This window comes from Phacochoerus africanus, chromosome 1 (genome assembly GCF_016906955.1).
Source record: "Phacochoerus africanus isolate WHEZ1 chromosome 1, ROS_Pafr_v1, whole genome shotgun sequence".
Classification (NCBI taxonomy): Eukaryota; Metazoa; Chordata; class Mammalia; order Artiodactyla; family Suidae; genus Phacochoerus; species Phacochoerus africanus.
The window spans coordinates 119,212,926-119,235,595 of NC_062544.1; the positions used below are offsets into that span (position 1 = coordinate 119,212,926).

At 44.0% G+C, this 22,670-nt stretch overlaps 1 protein-coding gene across 1 annotated transcript in view; it reads right to left on the reverse strand.

Annotated features, from left to right (window-relative positions):
* Positions 1-868: 868 nt before the first annotated feature.
* Positions 869-22,670, reverse strand: part of IL17RD (interleukin 17 receptor D) — a 71,151-nt gene continuing 49,349 nt past the window's right edge. The window contains exons 4-13 of the mRNA XM_047777350.1: positions 19,990-20,108; positions 19,363-19,483; positions 16,967-17,011; positions 16,732-16,883; positions 15,426-15,491; positions 13,722-13,776; positions 13,131-13,241; positions 11,917-12,101; positions 8,407-9,343; positions 869-7,622 (exon numbers count right to left, since the gene is read on the reverse strand). Coding sequence (XP_047633306.1) covers positions 7,510-7,622; positions 8,407-9,343; positions 11,917-12,101; positions 13,131-13,241; positions 13,722-13,776; positions 15,426-15,491; positions 16,732-16,883; positions 16,967-17,011; positions 19,363-19,483; positions 19,990-20,108 — 1,904 coding nt within the window. The 3' untranslated portion in view covers positions 869-7,509. The remainder of the gene's footprint in view (positions 7,623-8,406; positions 9,344-11,916; positions 12,102-13,130; positions 13,242-13,721; positions 13,777-15,425; positions 15,492-16,731; positions 16,884-16,966; positions 17,012-19,362; positions 19,484-19,989; positions 20,109-22,670) is intronic.

The window sequence follows — 22,670 nt, forward strand, 5'->3', positions numbered from 1 at the left end:
ACAGTGTAGCCCATTGGTTAGGAATGAGGATGATTCAATCAGACTATGAATCCCAGTGCTGCTGACTTCCTGTCTGTGTTTTCAGCAAAGCTACCCAATTCCTGGACCTCAGAATCTCAAAAATGAGACCCAGAAGTTGATGGACCAAGAACTTAACTCACAGAGCACAAGGCACACAGGCGATAAGAGAACGTCTGTCAGTAGAATGAACAGGAATCTTTTCTTTTTTTTTTTAATGACAGGAAAGTTCTTTAGAGCTCCCAAATTTCAGCGTCCATCAATTTCTTTTCAAATTTTCAAATGTCTGCAAAGAAAGTCCATTTGTTCTGAAAGTCAACTTTCTCCTTGAGGTAAATATCCCAGTCCCTGCTCCAGACACTGGGCACCGGCCAGATGAAGGGCGAAGTAAATGGTCAAGGGCCAACAGGTTCCTTTTTTTAAAGTGTGAGACATGCCAGCCACCTGGGCCTTCTCACCTAGGACAATCACTCTCCTTCCCAGAGGGAGAGCTCACAAAAAAGCGTGGGTGGAACCCCAGCTATTTAAGAAACACTGGGAGTTCCCATTGTGGCTCAGTGGTTGGAGAACCTGACTGGCATCCACAGGGACGAGGGTTCGATCCCTGGCCTCAATCAGTGGGTTGGGAATCTGGCATTGCCGTGAGCTGTGGTACAGGTCGCAGATATGGCTCAGATCCCGCATTGCTGTGGCTGTGGTGTAGGCCGACAGGTGCATCTCCGATTCGACCCCTAACCTGGGAACTTCCAGATGCCGCGGTGCGGCCCTAAAAAGACAAAAGACAAAAAAAAAGAGAGAAAGAAAGAAAGAAATAAAAAAAAAACACCAAACATGATCTAGAATAATGAGCTACCAACAATCTTAAAACATTTTATTTATTTGATGCAGAAATTCTAGAGTACAAAAACAACATTTTGCAAATGTCAGCTATGGTCTACTGTCACCTATTTACAGAGGTATGTACACATCAAATAAGACATTAACATTTTCAATGTAAAAATACAGCATATTGCTAGTCTGTCAGTCAGTGCTCACAATTCCACCAAACCTCATGAAGGACAAACTTAAAGATGAAACAAAGACAATGGCAATAACCACTGTGTTCCACAGGCTTTCCTCAAAAAAGCATATTAACAGGGAGCTTCTGCAATGAGAAACAAAACAAACCAAACAGTGAAAACAGAAGTAGCCTACTTTCTAAATGAATACATTTGATTTTTACAAAAGTTTTTGCTCTCTCCAGACGCATTGCATTTTTTTGAGACAGAAAGAAAAAAAAAAAACTTGTTAAAAATAACAGACAAGTACACATTAGCATAATCTAATGGTAATTTTTCTAACAACTGAGGTGGCCAACTGTGTCTATGTCCCACACAAACAGAATTGCTTTTCTTAATCTTCTCCGTTGAAATTTTGATAACATTAGATATGCAGTCATAATGGTTTGCTTTTGTCAGACTTCTGACTGTGCAAACCACAGTGCTTGGTCAATTCAGAGCCATGGCTCCAGCTTTTTAGTACAAGCTCCTTGAGGAGCCCCTGGTCCCGGATGAATTTTGGAGAGGAGCCAAAGAGCAGGAGGGAAGACAACTGACCAAAACTCCCAAGGAGTCCTCCCTTGACCTCTTAGCAAATTAATCCTTAGCAACTGCTGTCTCACCTGAGGTTAAACAGAAGTTTGCACCATTTAATAATACTATGAGTCATGAATTAAAGGTGATATCTAGAGATACATAAAAATAGAATCCAAAATTGGAAGGGAGGGGTAGTTGCCACCCATAACAACTCAGTCAGAGCTGGTCTTGAAGAGTACCCTGGAGAAGATCAGAAATAAGTGTCTGACCATAAGAGGGGGAAAAAAATCCCACATATGACAGAGGACTACTGCCAAAGGGGAAAAAAAAAATGTGGCAGTCAACCTTCAAAAAGAATACAGGTAATATATTTTTTAAAAAGTGCCTTTATGTTTTTATGTACTAAGAGAAGACAAGATGTGTAAGAATTTCTGTTAATCCCCATCCTGAGCCTGGTCTTAACAAGGCATCAAAGTGAATAAGGCACCACATTCTATTTGGGCAACTAAATTGAGTGTAAAGCCAAGAAACAGAAGAGCAGTGAAAATTATGAAGTCCCTAGAAAACAAACCTGTGACGAATGAGTTGGAACAGGATTATTTATCACTGAAATAAAAACACCAGAGGGGTGACTTCACTGTGGCTTTCAAATACACGGAAGGTGACCAGCTGTTCTTTTTCCACTACATGCGAACAAAAGAAGGCTGGTTTGAATTTCTATAAGGAAGATGTACAAAGAACTATCTGATTAGGAGGGTAGGTTACAGAATCTCCTTCACTGAAAATCCAGAATCCCATCCACAGCCACATGTCTGAAATAATGCACAGCCCTGTCTGACACCAGGAGAGGTACATGGCAGATAATCCAAACTTTCTCCCAACCCCAAAGCTCTGAAATCACAATCAAAGCTATTGGCTTACAATCAGATTTCCTTTTGTTTATTTTCACCCTGACCCTGGAAAGGAGGTGATACAGCAAGGATGACCCAACACCCACGAGGAATCCTAACTGATATCTACATATACAGTTTCGCACCGCCAAACAGTCAATTTGCAGGTCATTTAAAAGAGAAGACAAAGCAAATAACTGGCTCCACTGGACATTGAGGATTCCTTGCCCTACTCTCCACAATGCCTGCTTTCCTTACTAAGCCTTGGCCTAAGCTCAGAATTACACATTGTATAAATAAGGTCCTTCAGGTTGCGGAGTTTAAGTGAAATTGTTCCAAGTGACTTTTTTTTTTTAATTGGGAGAGCAAAAATCTGATTTTGAAATTAACAATTAGTTTGCCTTTTTCTTAAGAGGTCAGGAGGTGTGAAGAAACAACCAAAACATTTCAAATATAATCACAGTCGTATCAAATTTCTTTAGGGGAGCAATGGGTAAAAGAAGTAATCTAGCCAGCTCCCAGTTACATTTATCAAGAGCATTTTCTGGTGGCCCTAGACATTTGTAATTACCATGAATGACTTTCTTTTCAAAACTTATAAAGCAGAAGTGGCAAACGGGCAGCTAGTGGACAGCATCAGATCCACCTATGTGTTTCACTGGGCCTGAATTCATTTAAAATTTTTAATTTAGTTTCCGATATTTTAAAAATGATAATTTTTCACATAAAAAAATCAAGATTCTCAGCATCTTTTGAAAAATGAAATGACCAGGAAATACTACACTGTCACAACTGGCTGGAATGGCTCCTCCCTGCACATGGAACGGGAGGGTTTCAGTTTACTATAGTCGCCACCATGCCCTATTTTCTCTCTGACACTGAGAAGACATGTCATTGCCATTTATAATCACACATTATTTATCATTATACTTGCTACAGTGGGGGCCCTTGAAGGCACAGCATCTGCTAAATAAGAGCAGCACTCTTTATCAACAAAATAGAAAGGACTGATAACCTTCTCATTAGCATTGTCCACCTCTCCCCAATAAAGACACAATGAGTAATTCTCTCCCTAAGAGACAAATTAGTGCTAAGCTGGTTGAGGACTGCAGGTTTTGTTTTGTTTTTCCTTCTCTCTTTAGGGAGGAAAGTGTGTCATTTCTTCTCCAGGAATTAAACAGCTTTTTTCTTCTGTTGTTTCTTTTAAAGGAAAAGATGCCCAACTCTGAAAAAAGTTCTGAAAATCACATAACTTCACAGTTAGGGACAGGGGGAGGAGACAGTTATGCTGTTTATTAGCACTTAAATCAGAGAATTACACAAGGGTTGTTGGCTTTTTTTTTTTAATGACACTTGTGGCTATAAAGTAGCAAGACTAAACTCTGAAAAACAAACACAAATGAATTTAAATTACTACATACTAATGTCATCATTGCTTAGGACATTTTTTAATCTTCTGATCTGGGGCTGTCTTCAATTATTATTAATGCATTAACCAAAACTCTGTCTCTTGACTTTATGGCACCATCTCATTTAGGGCTCAAAATACGATTACCTGGCTGGATCACCCATTTAAGTCCCTGGGCCTGGACCTGAATGACCTCTGATTCTTTCTGCAGATCAACATGCCTCAAAGGCCCAGGCCTCAGCCCTCTAAAGGACTCGTAGGACTGGGCTGGGCCCACCCAGGTGGTCTCTGTCACTTGCAGCTGACCCAAGAGAGAACTTACCTCTACCTGGGCTTTAACCTCTGGTCATTCTCTTAGCAAATCTGACTGTGTAAAATGCTAATGTGTCAAATGTGTAGGGCATTAGTGAGTTAAGATAAACAATTAGCTGCCTACTTTCAACTACCTGCAGCCTTTTTGGTGAGCTGGAACCCTGGACCTCCCTCTGGTCTCCTGGCCAGAGGACACCATCTAACTTAGCTACAGAGCCTTTTACTCTCAGGATGGCCTTTCGTTGAGATCATCCCTATATTCTAATTCTTTTTTTTCTGTCTTTTTAGGGCCTTAGGTTAGGGGTCGAATTGGAGATGCAGCTGCTGGCCCTACAACTCAGCCACAGACACATGAGAGCCAAGCTGTGTCTGTGACCTACACCATGGCTCAGGGCAACGCCGGATCCTTAACCCACTGAGCAAGGCCAGGGATCGAACCCGCGTCCTTGTAGATACTAGTTGGGTTCATTAACCCCTGAGCTATGACAGGAACCCCCCTATATTCTAATTCTTGTTTCCCTAAAGGCTAAATGCCTGTGATCTGAAAGAAGCTTTATCTGAATTCTGTCTTAACATTTCCATTGTTCAGGACAATTTGCGAGTCAAAAAATGCAGATCTGCTTAACACAAATGTTTTGCCTTAATTTGTAAAGCAACTTATTCCCATTTCCAGAATGAGATGGGGAGGGTTTTTAAAAAAGTCAAGCTAATAAGGCAAAACCAGGAAGCTGGACTTCTCAAAACTATTCAGAGTTGGGTATTCACACTATCATTACATTACTTGGTACAATAGTTTGATTTTGTTGAACATCACAATCATTAGTACTTCAAAGTAAGAACCCAAACCCTAAATCCAAACTAAAGCATCACCTGATTTTTGGACTATCACAATTTCCCCCTTCAACTTTCATAAGTGAGTTTATTTAGCAAACTCTCTGCCCATGCTCATGGACCCCAGTGGATGCTTCCTCTCCAGTCCTCCACACCATCCCTCGGGCCACTTTCTCAGAGACGCATACTTTTGCATACGAAGCTGAGTATCTATCCTAAAGCAGCTCCTAACAGTTCCTTTGGGGCATGCACTATTTCTCTGTGTCAGTAAGAAATCAGTCTGAAAATGTTCCAAAGTGAATTTTCACATGTTAATAAGACCGACGAATCTCCTTCACAGAATGTAGGCAGACGATGGAAAGACAGGACAGTCACAGGACAGACAATGGAAAGCAGGAGCTCTGTGCTCATCTCAGATTCCATGGTGACAACATGGAACATCCCTTCTCCAATAAGATGCCTGGTTTTATGGGGGAGACAGTTCTGCAGCCCACTTGTCTTTTCTCAAAGCAGCTGCAGGAAACTTGATGCCAGGGAACAGACGAGCATGTTCTTCTCCCAAGAAGCTGCCAGCTGCCTTTACATAGCAGGGAGTGTGGCATTTGCATCAAAGATACACAAAAAACCTCTTCTTTCCAGCAGGGGTGCAAACCTTCCCTTCTTCACCTGCTGCACAGGAGCTTGAAAGGAAAAAGTCCTGTTCTACCCCACTTTCCACCCTGCTTCAGGAAGCTTCTCAATGTCCCTCCTTAATGCTGGTCCCACTCACTGAACGAATGAAAACCATGGTTCATAGATGCTGAGAAAAAAAGGTACCAAAATCCAACAGCATCTCTTGAAAAAGGTAGAAAATGACGCTCACTCTCCTTCAAGGTCATGGGGAGAAGGGAACAAATATATTCCCGTTGGAAATACAAATTCTACAGGGAAATCATTCATAAAAACAGAACATATTCTTTTTAAAGCAAATTTCTCTTAAACTCTGAATACCTATTTTTGGTAGAATGGAGCACAAGAGACACACATTTAATTGGGTAAGTACAATAAAAACAAAGTGAAACCTGATTCATAGGCTGGGTTTGGAGAGAGTACTTTAAGATTCAAGAATTTAATGATTTCAGGTCTCATGTCTTCCTTACATGATACTCAAAGAGCACATCCCCTTTGTACCAAGCCCCTCCTTTTCACCTTTTTAAAAAGAGGTTTGTCATTAGTCAAAACCAGTTCAGCAGAGTGACTGGCTACCACCTCCAAATACTGCCACATTTCAGTGGATTCTGATCCCTAATATACTGGACACACCTTTAGACCAGAGGCCAACCAAAGCACAAATTACAACTTCTAGTAATACAGCCCAGGGGGGTATCAGTCTCTTTAAAATAAACATCCAAGCACCAACATCTGAGATTCAGCACGGTAAATATAACCCAGGGAAACTTGGCCAGCAGATCTGGCCCCTGCAGGACACCTATTCAGATCAGGAGGTTGTCCTGGATGCTGAGCTCTGGTGCCTTCTGCACACTGACTAAACCATTTCTGAAAGAATTGTCTAGAAGATCAGCCTGGCCTGGTAGCCCCCACCTCTGCCAGCAATGCCACCCACTAATACATAAACTCACTTTATGAAAAGTGATTGTATATTCAGTCACCTTTTTTTTTTTTTTGGTCTTTTTGGCCTTCCTACGGCAGCACCTGCGGCATATGGAGGTTCCCAGGTGAGGGGTCAAATTAGAGCTGTAGCTGCCAGCCTATACCACAGCCACAGCAACGCCAGATACGAGCTGCGTCTGCGACCTACACTACAGCTCATGGCATCACCAGATCCTTAACCCACTGAGCAAGGCCAGGGATCGAATCCGCAACCTCATGGTTCCTAGCAGGATTTGTTAACCACTGAGCCATGACGGGAACTCCTCAGTCACCTTCTTGACCTCTGAATAAGAGCTTTTTTAACAACCGTGGTAGTGTAAATGGCATTGTAAATTCCACACCAAAAATGGAAAGGAATATCATCTGTAACAAGGATTCCAGAGAGAAACGCACTTGATTTCTGTGGCTATAGTGGCATCAAAAGTGCTTTTCCCACAAGGCATTTCAAATCAAAGTAGCCAACAGCAAAGAGGCAAAGTTTGCACAGATGAATTAAGTCCAATCAGTGCTGGTATTTTCCTGTTTCTCTTTACGTGTCTCCTCCCTACCTCCCAGATTGGCTCTAATCCAAAGTCTGACCTAACATGGCAAGCTGTCAGGCATTATGGACATGACTTTCAGAGCTCCATATGGTTTCAGAAAACTGGAGACTCTGCCAATATATTTGGTAGAGAGTAGAGGCAAGGAGAGCAAGTACTGGCCAGGATTTCACTCTTCTATCCTTGTAAGAGACCTTGGCTCCAAGTGGGCCACATACCCAGAGATGAGCCCAGAAACCAGAGAGAGGCGGCAGCTAAAGTGGCAATGCTTAAACTCTTCTGTTTCGTTACAAAGGGGCAACTGTGTGGAGTTCACCAGTGTAGCTGCAGCAACCAGGTTCTGCTTTGCACGTCACAGGGGCAAGAAGCTTGGAAGAAAGAGCAGGAGGGTCCTCTTCACCTAAAAAAAGGAAGGAAAGCAGAGCCACAAGTCACTGTACTTCACTGGGCTGGGTGCTGAGGTCAGAACAAGGCTGGATCTGGGTCTGAACTAAATGCTTTACACAAGTGAGGAAGGCATCCCAGCCAGCTCACGACTGGGCATTCTCATCCTGCCTTACAGGTTCTAGTTCGCATAGTTGAGGGTTCAGGGTTTGCATGCATGACTCCAACTAGTCACAGACAAAGTAAGAGAAGCTCCAGATAGCATCCTGTAGGTGCTCCTGGGGAAGTAGGGCTTCCTATAGAACCCTCCTACCTGGAGTCTGTGCTCCACAGGACGGAGAGAGTACTGTGGCCCCTGACCCTCAGCTTCAATATATGTGGCTTTAAAGACATTGGGAAGGTAGGGGTAGTGAGCACACAACCCAACAAAGATTCAGGTCCACAAACTCTCAGCCAACATCCTCAAGGCCCAGTGTGTTTTGGTATTCAGATGTTTTGAGACTTTAGAAAGGTAACATAATGCACAAACTTTATATTATATAACAAAGGACCAGGCAGCTCACCATAATTTATCATCAGCATTTCTGTAGCTCATAGATGTGAATATTCCCATTACCTGGGATCAACTGAAACTATCAATGAGGTTCTGTTACTTCGCATCAGGTTTCACTGCCAAGTAAATCTTCACTAAAATTAGCAAAGTTTTCCTGGATGTTGTCATCATGGATCAAGGCCTTGGCCTATGGCAGGAACACCACCCACAGGCCCTCGCCCCAGGCTCCCTGCTCCCAGCACCTTACCCAGGCCTGAGGAGGACGACACGCTCTCCGTCAGCGAGGACGTCTCCGTCTGGTCCGTGGAGAGCCCTTCCATCAGGGGCAGGGACAACTCGGATGAGGGCACGGACGAGTCGTAGATGCCCGAGTCCCGCGGCATGTCGGAGGGGCTGGCGGCTTTCACGGTGTGCAGCAAGGGCCGCAGCACCGAGCCTGCACCCGCAACGGGCCCGGCCTCCCCCTCTTCTTCGGGGCCGAACTGCAGGCCCTCCAAGTGCGCGTCAGCCAGCGCCCCGGGGCCTGTGGCCTCAGCCTTGAGCCCGAAGTCGCTCTCGGGCCCTGGCTTGCCTGTGACGTCGTTCAAAACCAAGCCCGAGTCAAACTTCTCCAGGACTGGCTCCTGGTGGCGGAGTGGGGTAGGATGGAAGGGGACGAACTGCTTCTCAAACCAGTCGGGCTCCTCGTCTATAAACTGGTGCATGTTGCAAATGGCGACGTACAGGGAGCGGCCCGATTTGCTCCGGAAGTAGTTCCTCCTGCTGACGCGGCCCGGAAGCGGCCCCGGCTCCTGGGGTCTGCGGCCCTGAGAGTGCAGGTGGGAGCAGAGCTGCGGAAGGTTGTCCATGAGTTTGTACTTGGTACTCAGGTCCAAGACACCGGGAACGTCTCCCTCGCAGGAATAATCGAAATAGACAGCAATGAATTTGCTAAGCGCCCCGGAGGAGCTCTGCTTGGCCTGGCGGAGCTTCTCAGCGATGGCAGACACCGCCACCAGGAAGAGCTCCCCTTTCCCCGAGCTTCGGCCGCAGCCTTTGTGCTTGTAGTTTTTCTTATCCACGAAGTATTTCATACCTTTGGAACACACCACGATGATGAACTGGGACTCGTGGATCTTCTGGATGACCCACTCTCTCTGACCTTCTCTACAGAGGCTGAAGTCTTCCCACAGGTCCAGAGCCACCTGGAAAGAGAACACAGAACCTCACGCACCAATACAGCTTGGAGGGTCAAGGGACAAGAATGAGAAGGTTTCCAGAAGGGCATGTCACCTGCCCCCAAATCATCATTAGCACTGCTGTGTCCAGGCTGCGGGTTGCCCAGCTCTGAGAAATAGCTAACATTCCAGGGGTGAAGGTCACACACTTTTGTATCATGCCCTCATTTCAGCATAACATAGGATCATTACAACTCCCACCCTACAGGTGAAGAGGCACAAGCACAGAGCAACCCACCTAAGTCACATATCACATGTAAGGCCTTCAATGGACTTAAGAGTGTGATAGTAAGCATGGAAAATAGAGGCACTGGGGATTGGCCTATCTGAAGAGTGAGGCTGTCTTGATGGTGGCAGAACTGGAGGGTGATGACAGAAGGGCATGGGTGAGGGATTTCAAAGTGGACTTTAGGTTTGCATGTCAGAGTCGCCCACCCACAATGCTGGCTGACTCAACCAGAGAGAAGACCTTCCCAACCACTCTCACAGCCCTGGGGGTAACCATGCTATTTATCAGGTGAGCAGTGTCTGGAGAGGGGGGTGATGAGCTGTAGTAACATGGCTATTCTGATCCACTCATTTGGGAGTCTACAGGGTCATCTCCCTACAAGGCCTTTAACCCCAAGGGGAGGTCTCTAGGGAGTTGGGGATGGGGCACTAACAAAGGAAAGAAAACAAGGCATGCGTGGCCCCCTCAGAGGGCTTCACCTTCTCAGACCATCTTCATCTGATTCTGCTGAAAATGTCTCTTGGCAATTATATCAGCCTCTTTCCTTCTGTAGTTCAGAATTAACTCCCAATGGCTATGCTGGAAAGCCACAGCCACAGTCTCTTATGGGGAAGCGGGTTCTGAAATGAATGTCTTTTTCTTTCCATCTAAGGTGTTACCAAAGGGAAGAAAGCTCCCAACATCCACCCACTTGCTGAAAATAATCCTGAATTGTCTTATATTTTTCCTTAATTCTCGCTAACACTATACCTAACTGGGAATATACACCAAGAAATTTTAAAATGTTCCAGTCTGACCCAGAAATTCCATTTCCAGGTGTCTATCTTTGGAAACTCAACAGAAATGAGGCAAAATCGAACTATTGAGATGTTTAACAATTTGAAAAAACTCAAGGAGTTCCCTTCTGGTGCAGTGGATTAAGGATTCTGTACTGTCACTGCTGTGGTAATGGTTCTATTCCTGGCCCAGGAACTTCTGCGTGCAGAAAAATAATTTTTTTTTTTTACTTTAAAATTTTTTAAAAATAAAACTTGTTTACAAAGAATTGCTAATAGTGTAAATATTTATGGAATGAAGAGACAGAAAAAAAGAATTCTAATACACCCCCAAATGCAAAACTTTACGATGAGTTTATCTGGGCAGAAAAAGACTATAAAGAAATAACACCAATATTAACTATGGTTCCTCTTTTCTCCAGGTTAAGACTACAGTCCATTTTAAAATTTGTCATCCTTTTCTAGTTTCAAAAATTTCTATTACATTCTTAATTGGAAAGCTGCTCCCCCAACGAGGCTAGTCACTTACAAAGTAGAGCAAACCGTTTATCTGTATCTGGAGACTGTGTGCCACCCAATGGTCAGCACCAGTTTTTCAGTGCACAGGCTAATCCTCATACATTAGGAAACCCAGCCAGCCTTGTAAATGTTTTGTTGACACTAGGGGGCAGCCTCACCCTGTGGCGAGAGTCTAGGAAACCCACAAGCAGGCCCCTAGTTTCAAAGCAGAAATAATTTACACATTATTGGTAATTCTTGTATTTATAAGAAACAGAGTGTGCCTTCCAAGAGAGCATCAAACTTCACTCTAAAATGAACACTTTATTATAGAAAAACTACATATTAATTGCTTAATTCAAGAGAACAGCCAAGAATCAAGAGCAGACTGTTTAAACACAACCTAGTATTGTTTTCCTTTATTGGCAAAGCTCCCCAAACTGTCTAAACCCACTGCTTTGGAGTTCCTGCGATGGTGCAAGGGAATGGGATAGGCCATGTCTTGGGAGTGCTGAGACACTGGTTCGATCCCTGACCTGGCACAGTGGGTTAAGGATCTGGTATTGTCACAGCTGCGGCTTAGGTCGATACTGTGGCTGGGATCTGATCCCTGGCCCAGGAACTCCACATGACAGGCAAAAAAGAAAAGAAGAAGAAGAATATAAACCCACTGCTTTACCTACCATTCTCTCTTTGACCCTCCAATGGTCTCTGTGATGTCTTTTGTGACTGCCTTCCACCACCCCCATTGCATGCTGCCAGGGCAGCTGACAGCCACCCCCCCCACCCCCCAGTCCCTGCACCCCCACCCCTGTGCACGGTCTTTTTAATGCTTAAAAAACTTCCTGCCAGTTGAGTGCCACTCACAGCTTCTGAGCAGGAGTGTGTGAGGGTCAGAACAAAGTGTTATCAAACATTTAGTGCTGGTGATGGGTAGGACAAACTGAAAGAAGAGCACAAGGATGACCCTAGTTTGGAAGCCAGGCATTTAGCACATGTCCTACGCAAGATAAAAGGAAAAATGTTAGATTTCTCACCTCACAGCCACAGAAGTCCTGAAGAAAGTAGGCAAAACACTGGACCACGTTCATGTGATTCTGGCCATCTTTACTGGAATAGCAGAGGAAGACCTTGGGCCGAGGCCGAAGCCTCTCCCTGGGGAGTGCTGTGGTGTATGTGGACGACTCAGAACTCTCTTCATCTAAATGTGAATATATGTTTTCTAAAGTGGAAAAGAAGACAGGGTTGGTGCCACGAGAAACACCTTGGCTTGTTCCCTAAGACTGGAGACCTAAGGGTGTCTTCAAGAAACAATGCTTGCCAAGTCCACCTAGTGCAGTCCCACCTCCTTAACTCCGCCAGCCCCTTAGATCACCCCAGGGAATGGGACATCTGGTTTCTCCAGTGGAGTCAAAAATGGCCAAAATTTGTTGGCAAGCCAGGAGCAGAACCAGCTCTTGCAACCAAGTGCACCTATTAGACTAGTTAAGCACCAGCAGAGCTCACCTTCTTTGAAACAAATGAATTTTCATTGAGGTGTTTTTTTGTTTGTTTTGGCACAACTTACAAAGGTAAAGCACATAAATCTTAAGATTACATCTCAATAAATTTTTATCTAATTATACACCTGTGTAACCACCCGATTAAGATAAAATAGTATCCAAGTTTCCCTCCCACCACCAGACTTTTCTAAGTGATCAAGCCATACCTCTCCCCTTCCTCTTTAGATTCCTTTTATGCTCTTAAATTTACCGTCCTGAGCTTGAGAAAAGAAGTATTTTATAAGTGGCTCTTGAGGTTAAAAGTCAAGTAATTTGGAGTTCCCATTATGGCTCAGTGGTTAAGGATCCATGAGGATGCGGGTTCGATCCCTGGCCTTGCTCAGTGGGTTAAGGATCTGGCGTTGCTGTGAACTGCAGTGTAGGTCACAGACACGGCTCGGATCTGGTGTTGCGGTGGCTGTGGAGTAGGCCTGCAGCTATAGCTCCGATTGGACCCCCCTAGCCTGGGAACCTCCATATTCCTCGGGTGTGGCTCTAAAATCACACACACACACACACACACACACACACACACACACACACACACACGCACAGTCAAGTAATTTAATTCTGGGAACTATAGTAGCCAGGACTGACTACAGGAGCTTTGTGGCTTCCCAGATGCCTACCTGAGAGGCCCAGTGCTCCCAGTTGCCCTCTGTTGGCCCCAGTCCTGCCAACTAAGGGGAACACACCATGCAAAGAGATACCTTGTTGCTTCTTGCGGCACATCACTGTGAAGAGTGTTGCAAATGCCGATATGACGACCAGCGGCACGGTGATGGCAATAGCTCTAATGGGCCCAGCCCATGGGGAATGCACTGGGAAATTTCAAAGGGAAGGCTTTTAAACTTAAGCTGTATAACAGGTTCAAAGTGAAATCATTTTTTTCTTTTTAAACATAAGCCACATAACAGGTTCCAAGATTCCTTGACTACCTTTCTCGAATACTGATTTGGTGATTATAAAAGGATTGTTGTAGAATACAATTCAACAGTTAAGAGTCAGCAGACAGTAAATACCTTTGCGTGAGAATTTGCCTAAGGAAACCTCCCTTCCCACCACTGTTCTTCTGAGGACAAATGACTATTTATTTAGTTCCAGAGATGCACACAACTGGCTTTGATCTGCCAGGCATCAACATTAAGGTGAAAGGAAAGTCATATTTGATAGAACATCATTTAAGAGTGAGGAGCTCCCATGTTTTCTTTTTGTAAACCATGAAGTATATAAAGTATCATATACCTTGGCCCACTTTAGTCCATAGGCAACATTTCAAACAAACAAACAAAAACTTTTACCTGGTTTTAAGGCATAATGCATCACTTTTCTTGTTGTATTAGTGTCATCCACCAGCTGCAAAACAGAGGACCTGTGTTATTTTTTTTAAGTGACAGCATCTCAACAGATCTCATTCATTTTTTCATCTGTGGGCAGAGGGGTGAGAGAGCAGAAGCTACTGCTACCTATGATCATTTTCAAGTCAAGAGTAGACGTTAATAGTCAGATATGGATTTCCTGCTGTGGCAAAGCAGGTTAAGGATCTGACTGCAGCAGCTTGGATCACTGCAGAGGTGAGGGTTCCATCCCCAGCCTGGCACAGATCTGGTGTTGCCGCATCTGCAGTATAGGTCAGAGGCTGCGGCTGTGACTTGGATTCAGTCCCTGGCGGGGGAACTTCCATATGCCGTGGATGAGGCCATAAAAAGAAAAAAAAGGAGTTCCCATTGTGGTTCAGCAGTTAACAAATCTGACTAGCATCCATGAGGATGCAGGTTCAATCCCTGGCCTTGCTCAGTGAGTTAAGGATCCGGCGTTGCCATGAGCTGTGGTGTAGGTCTCAGACGAGGCTCGGATCCAGCACTGCTCTGGCTGTGGTGTAGGCCAGCAGCTGTAGCTCTGATTGGACCCCTAGCCTGAGAACTTCCATATGCCGCGGGTGTGGCCCTTAAAAAAAAAAAAAGAAAGAAAGAAAAAAAGTCAGATACATCTCTACTTTACCAACTAAAAATTCACAACTTCATCATTTTCCTTATATGAATCAAAAGGTTGTTTATTCAGTGATAAATTCAGCTAGTGACTTCTACATTCTTAAAACTGTCAATTAAAATGGCACCTTACCACTGATGATACTGGGCCTCCATTCATACTCTAAGAGGATAGGCTAGTTCAAACCCCCTGCTGCTACCAAGTGATGCAAGAACTAGGTGCTTCTACCAAAATTATAAGAAATGTTAGCTGTCTTTGAATAGCAGGGCTATGGACAAATATTTAATTTCCCTATTTTCGTTTATTCCTATTTTCATAGTATTTTCAATATTGAAAAGGTAATCTAAAAAAAGAGAAGAAAAATATGTATTGTTTATATGCTTTTTTAAAGTGGCATTTAGGACACGTATATTTATACAGAAGAATTTCAGAAGAAGTCTAGAGAACTATAACAATGCAGTGGGCATGACTTGCTTTGCTGTTTTATCATGAAAACAAAAGTTTTCAAAGCTAATTTTTTTTTCTTTTTATTTTTGGTCTTTTCTAGGGCTGCACCCGTGGCATATGGAGGTTCGCAGGCTAGAGGCTGAATTGGAGCTGTAGCCGCCGGCCTATGCCAGAGCCACAGAAATGCGGGATCTGAGCCACATCTGCCACCTACACCACAGCTCACGGCAATGCCAGATCCTTAACCCACTGAGCAGGGCCAGGGATCGAACCCACAACCTCATGGTTCCTAGTTGGATTCGTTAACCACTGCACCACGACAGGAACTCCAGTATATAGAAATTTTAAGCCATGGTGTATGGACTATATGGATACATAAAAGTTTTTATTGGAATATTTAATTAAAAAAAAGTCAACAATTATCTATGAACTTTAAAAAGGACTATGTAAAAGATAATTGTGTGCACCTTTGATGGCTTGAAATTTTAGTGTTGTAAACAGCTGGAATTCTATATGAACTGGGTTTAATCTATAGAATTAATAATAGGATTTTCTTGAGTTGTACATACCTCAATTATATAATCCCCAGGAGATACATTTTGAAGGAGGCAGCTGGTTGTCTCTGTATTTTGCTCCTGCAAAGAAACAAATAACACTTTAAAATCTTCTTCTTGGAGAAGTTCCTGTGTGTCTCAGTGGGTTAAGGATCAAGCATTGTCACTGCAGTGGCTCGGGTGGCTACTATAGCATAGGTTCGGTCCCTAGCCTGGGAACTTGCACATGCCACAGGCATGGCCAAAAACAAAAGAAAATTTTCTACTTAGATAAAGGAGACTGATGAGCCCTCTTTCAACCCAGAACTAATAAATCTTGCCACCAATTTCAATCATGTTTTCAGAAGATGTCAGTTAGAACAGAAAGCAACTGTGCTTAGCCAACCAGGTTACCTGAACTTCACTTTGATAAAAGGCCCAGGAGAGCCTGGGACCCATGTCATATTGTATGCTTAGCTGGTGGCACCCTCAGCAGGAATTTTTGATTTGAAGACAAAGAAAGTAGTTAGGATACCTTTTACTTAATAAAAAGATGGAGAAAGAAATTACCCTTCCATGTTTGTGCACGTTTTATTTGCCATCATTTTAACTGGAGCAAAAGGTCAGTAACAGAGCTGAGAGCCAGCAGGAAAAGAAAACTCCACACACATAGGAGTACACCTGGGAGGACTTCTGCCACTATGATATGACTAAAAACCTCATGGTGCTCGCATGGGGTCATCTAGCAATCCTGTGAACTTCCACAAAACATTTCCCACTCCCTCTGACCACATCTGGTTTAGGAACTTGGTTACTGAATTTCTACCTAACCTTGGCCTCTGCATAAAATCACCTGCCACTGCAATGCTGGTAGCTTGGCTCCTAGGTGTGGTTTTTTTCACTTACTAGCTGTGAGGCCTTGAACAGCAAGCCAGGTGACCTCCCTCAGCCTCAGGTTCCCCTCTCTAAAGTGGGGATAAGAACTGTCTCTATTCTACTGAGCTGTAGGAATGCAATGACCACAAAGCTTGGTGACCAGCACACAATGAGCACCTGATTCGTGTTTAAAATACAGAAGAACAAACTAGAGCTACTTCATGGTCCTGGTTCCTTGGTAATACTTTTACCACTACATCAACCCTGGGACATCTGGTGTAGAGATCACTAAGGAGAGAGGGATGACTCAAGATGGCCCTGAGATGCACCCACTGATATCATTTGGAATATCTGCCAATGCTCAGCATCCACAAAGCCTAATGTTTGCACGGAACCATCCAAATTTCAGGCGCCCAGGGGTCACTTTAAAACAGGAGTGTTCCTTTATGTGCACCTAGCAGCTCACCTGTTTACAGGTCTTTCGTTTGAAGAGTCCTTCGTGCTTGAGCTTGTAGTGAAGATAAAAGAAACGGAAGCCGAAGGTATGTGGCGCGTGGTCGAAGGACACCTGCATGTCTGAGCCATGCTGGGTGATGTTGAGGTTCCGAGGCTTCCAGACTAGGAGAGGAAGGACTGAAGTGAGTACCCCAGGGCACCCCGACACCACCTGGGACTTGACAGACAAGCATAGCTGTACTTACAGGGTTTACAGGCCAGGTTGTCCGGCTGTAATAGCAGGTCACAGGCTATTAAGAAAGATGAGCGTACTTAGTTTTAGAACACTTTGACATTTTTCTCCTGCAACAATTCAATACAGTATAAATAAACAGCACTGGGTGCTGCTGGGAAGAATGGAAAATGCATCAATTCGGTGTTCTCTTGTGGTGCAGCTGGTTAAGGATCCAGCATTGTCACTGTAGCAGCTCAGGTTGCTGCTATGGCATGGATTCCATCCCTGGCCTGGGAATTTTTATACCCATAGGCGCAGCCAAAAAAACGCATCAATTTAAGTGATTTTCGGTATAGTGAAGTTGTATCTTATCAATTTAAGTGATTTTCGGTATAGTGAAGTTGTATCTTATAGTGAAGTTGTATCTTATTAAAATTTTCGGTATAGTGAAGTTGTATCTTATTACAATATATATATACATATATATGATGCAGTTAATTTTATGCCAAATAAATGGAAACAATGTAGAGTCACTCAGATTTTAAAAGCTTGTCAGGCTTTATACAATTTAAAGGGCAGTAAGATAGTGTTTATGCTTCTGCCGCACGGGGGCTCTGCTTTAGCTACAGACAGTAATAATGCCAGCCCCTGCTCCATTCCAGAATGTCTGGCACAACAGAACTTCAGAGTGATCCTGGTAACTTGTCTTGAGGTTATTTTAACCATCACTAGCACTCTTAAAATCCTTTTGCTGGAGTCTAAAAATGACATCTTGGCATCTACTAAGTAGTAGCACCAAGTGCTGAAAATCAGGCAGCAAAGTCAGTAGCTTCGAAACAGGATTTAAATGTGATATAAATACAGTAAAGTGGCAACTAATAGTTAGTCTTACATGTCATGTTGTTAACCCAGGGAGAACCCTCTGGAAAAGGTCCTTACCATACCAAGAAAATCAAAGGCAGCATCAAGGTCACAGTGCACTGAAATGGTGATAAATGCTTCTTCTGCCCCTGCCTCACGCCCAGATAGACACTGATTCTGATCAGGAAAATTAATCTTTTTTTTTTTTTCTTTTTTGGCCACCCTGAGCCATAGGGAGTTCCTGGGCCAGGGATCAGAGCCAAGCCACAGTTGCAACACTGGATCCTTTAACCTACTGTGCCTGGCCAGGGTTCGAACCTGCATGCAGGTGCTGCAGAGATGCCGCCAATTCCATTGCCCCACAATGGGAACTCCAGGAAAATTAATCTTAAAGCTAGTTTTGATGTAGGCAAGCTTTCCATAAACACATTCTTTGAATCTTTCAATTCTCTATCTCGTTGTGATGTGTAAGGCATCAGGAGATGCTATTAAGTGCACATGGTCTTTGCCCCATGGGCACCAAATTTGAAAGCAGCAATTCAGGGGACGAAAGACACACCACACTGTGTGCAGAACAGATGGAAAAGAAAAGAGCCACACAGAGAAAGGCACCCAGCAGGTTTGTTTGAGAGTGGAGTGTGGACTCTATAGTCAGGCTCTTCTGGGTTCAAATCCCAGCTCCCTGCAGCCCTTTAACCTCTCTGTGTGTGACTCCACATCTGGTAAGTGGGGATAGTTAAGATGAAATTTTTTGTAGGGTTGTTATGGAGGTAAGCTGCGTGAATGTTTGGAAAATATTTAGAACAGAGCCTAGCCTAGCACAAATGAGTAAATAAACTTCCTAGAAAGAGGTAACCTCAGGGATACTGCTTCATTTCCCTAATCAAATCCTAAAAAAGACAGAGGCCACCCTCCTGATGACAGGTACACAATGGAATCATTTCATGCTCTACCCTTCACTTCAAAACCAACTTAAACTTTTTACTCCTGTTTTTTTAATCAAATGATTTTTAATACATGGCTGTCTTACAGTACCTTCAAAAAAAAAAATCAACCATCATGTCTACTCCATTTTTATTTACTTTTTCTTTTTTTGTCTTTTTGCCTTTTTCTGGGGCTGCTCCCACAGCATATGGAGGTTCCCAGGCTAGGGGTCTAATCGGAGCTGTAGCTGATGGCCTATGCCAGAGCCACAGAAATGCCAGATCCGAGCCGCGTCTTCGACCTATACCACAGCTCACGGCAAGGCCGGATCCTTAACCCGCTGAGCAAGGCCAGGGATTGAACCCACAACCTCATGGTTCCCAGTCAGATTCGTTAACCACTGAGCCATGATGGGAACTCCATCATGTCTACTCTAGAACAAGCCAGAAATGGGTGTCTCTGTCTAGATGAATGCTACATGGGCCAAACTTTAATTCTAAAATTTGCTATTCTGGATGCTTTTCTCTTTACCTTGCTAGTTTCACACTAGTATTTCATGAACTCTTGAACATATCTCTGTCAAAAAGTCATTAAAAGCAAGAGAAATATCTCCCCATGGGAAATAGCCAAGACCATACTCACTGCGGGTTCTAAAGAAGAAAGGGTGATAATTGCTTTCGTTTTTAATGGAAGGAAAAGGGACAATCTTGACAAAGTAATCTGTTTCAAATTTCATATTCAGGAAAGGCTGAGATTCCATTCCCTAAAAGGGAACAAAAACACATGTGACATCACGGAGAAATCACCCAGCCCTCCAACTACACACGAAAGCTCCGGTCTTCCCCGGGGGGCACCCAGACACAACACAGTTCCAGAGCTGGGGGATGTATCTCCTCAGTGAAGGAAGGGAGATCTCTTTTCTGGGTCAAGTTTGGGTTTGGACCCTCAACTGAAAAGGAAGGTGGGCAATTCTGTTCTTTGGCAATGAAGCCGGGGTTCAAAGTTGGTGGGGAGGAGCCCATATCCACACCCGGGGTCACAAAAGCCACCTTCCAGGAGGGCTGCTCCAGTGTGTAACCTGAGAGGCATGTCTGTTTACCACTGAGAGGTGCTGGAGGGTTTCTGGGAACAGGGAGCAGGCTTGCCCACCTTGTCAGGGGGGTGGACCCCACAGCCCCTCCTCCTCCAGTTTCATGGGCTTTCAATAGACCATTCAGCCCCCAGAACAATGGGGTGTCTTCAGGAGCACATTCCCCGTGTGTGACTTACAGCTCTTTTGAAGCTACTGTTGAGCTGCTTCGGGTCCTTCAGAATCAGTTGTTGGCACTGTCTTCCTTCTGACTTCAGCTCCTCCAGTATTACCCGAAATCCTTTTAGGAATTCGATGCCTAAGCAGAGCAGAATGCTTTTATTAAAAGTAAACCTAATTACTTTGAATGCACTTTCCTTCCTTCAAGATTACTGTCCTCTCCACCTACACAACAGAGTTAAAGGAATTCTTACTCCAGCCAGAATATCTGAGTTTACAGAAAGGAATAACGCATACCCTGCATTCCTCTGTAAAAGGCCAGGTGATTTTCTCTGTCCCACCATTACTATTTCATTAACCTCTAATCCAGCCAGCCATTTCACAAACGCCCCTTGCCTCTATGACATTAGGGTTCAGATATTTAGACTCAAGTCACAGTCGATCATAAAAGTCTGCAGTGGAATATATAAATTCTAGGTCATTAAACAAGGTGTATTCAGCTAACAATCATTCCTCGTGCTGTCTAGGGGTTCCCCCCAAACCATGTTTCTACTCCACATTTCAGTCCTATATTTGCTGGCATGTTTCGTAGAAAATTCCCAACTAAATATATGTCTGCACCCAAGGGGCTCCTAGACTTGAGATTCAATAGTTTAGGAGAATGCCTATGGGATTTACAAAGCGGTTCTGGCTCTAATCACGCCTGAAAGGCAGACACCCAAGAGCTGCCCAGTGTGTGCTCGTCATACGGTCTCAGAGGCCCCGAGACGCCCACAGCGCTGCTGAAAGGCACCGGCCCTGCCTCCCACCACCTGAGCTTCCCCTGCTGCACGTCCAGCTATATGCTTTCAAAAGGATTAAGTGCTGCTGGCCACGAGAGCCAGGCCTGGGGCTTCGTATCCCATGGAGACTGAAGTGGTCCAACTGCAGCTGGAGCTCCCTGAAGCCGGCCTCAATTGGCGAGATATCGATTTCGCATTCTTTCGGAATACTAGACAAGGAGACGTTTTCAACCCTTCCCCTCCCAGGGTGAGAGTAATTACACAGGATGCAATTAACCAGGTGGGAAAATTATCAATGGCAAAGGCCAGGGAAATCTTTTTCTCTCCGGAATAGGGTCTCCAATCCTTGTAATTATTTGATGAAGAGCACATATTTTATGGTGGGAAGGGCAAAAGAGCTACAATTAGAGCTTCGTGATTTAGAGGGTCAGAGGACAAGAGTGTGCAAGGACTGACCCTGCCATGTTGCATTTCAAGTACAAAACTCCCTTGCGAGGGTGAGCGCTGGCTGACCCACAGCCCGAGATTTGGATGTGCTGACAAGATCCAAGGTTTCTGACCAGCATCTATGTAGTAAGTCTCACAGGAACTTGTCTTCTGAGATCCCCCCAACCTCCTAAAAAGATTTTTAAACAGATCCGCATTATATTTATACTATAATTTAATTCATGCGATGTCCCCAGAACTGTTTAACAAAAGTCAGGTGATTAATATGATTATAAAACTCCACATCTCACAATTACATAAAAATTCATCAGCTGGGGTAGAAGTGAGTGATCCTAGTTTTTATCTTGAAAAGAGACCTGCTTGGAAAACCACTCTACAAAGCCTGGCAGCATAAGGAGTAGCAGTAAATGTAAATCTTCTATCTTAGTAACACCTTTACTACAATATCATTAACATCTTGTAGTTATATAATGTTTAGCAATTTTACAGGGCAGTTTCTCATTAAGGAACTTATTCACTCCTCATTGTTGAACTCATTAAATTCTCCCAACCACATAGGAGGAAGGTATTATTTTTTCCGTTTTATAGATGAGGAAACCAAGGTGTATACATGCGTAATTACTTGCCCAGGGTCACACAGGGATTAAATGACAGAGCTGGGATTCAAACCCAGAGTGCTCTTAACCCATAACCATAAGCTTTTCTGTCTCCCAAGGAGTCTCCTTGATAGAACCTCCTTGATAGAAACTGATAGAACATGTCCAGCCATCCCCACTTACAAACCAACCTGCAGAAAAAGCACACCCTTCTGACCTCACTGTTCCACACGTCAGTTTTCTTCACATCTCTTACTTTGAGTCTAAAGAGGGAACCTGGAACTTGCTGGGCCAACCCCTTAAGCGTTTAACCTTATATTGGAATAACCACTTCTCTTTTATCTGCCGAAGATGTTTTTCTTTTTAAATGTTAAGATAATGTTATTTTTGGAAAACCCACTAGGTTCCAAGCCAGCAGCATTTACTTGGGTAAGTGAGTAAGGTGCACAGGTCTGATCCATCCTCCCTGTCTCTGCACTCACCTCTCCCACAGTCTGGTTCCTCTGAGATTTCTCCCGTTCAGATTAAGAATTCAGACTATATTCTACCTTTCCCTTGGTCAGATTTTTTTTTTTTTTTTAATTGTAAGACTGGGTAGCAATGTCAAAGGAGGAGACCTGAGGACTAGGTTTCTGATGATGATAACAACAGCCACGGTTTTTTAAAAGCTCTCTTTAGAAATGCACCGTGTGTCTAATTCTTAAAACAAACCAAGAGGTAAGCCGTGTGCACTTTATAGATGGGGAAGCTGGGGCTCAGCCAAGTTTAAGTGCTTCTTTTGAAAGGTAGATTCTAGGTTCAAACCCAGGCCCACAGGAACAAATGAGGCCTCCCCATTTCCTACATTCAACTACCCCATTCTCTCTGTATATCATC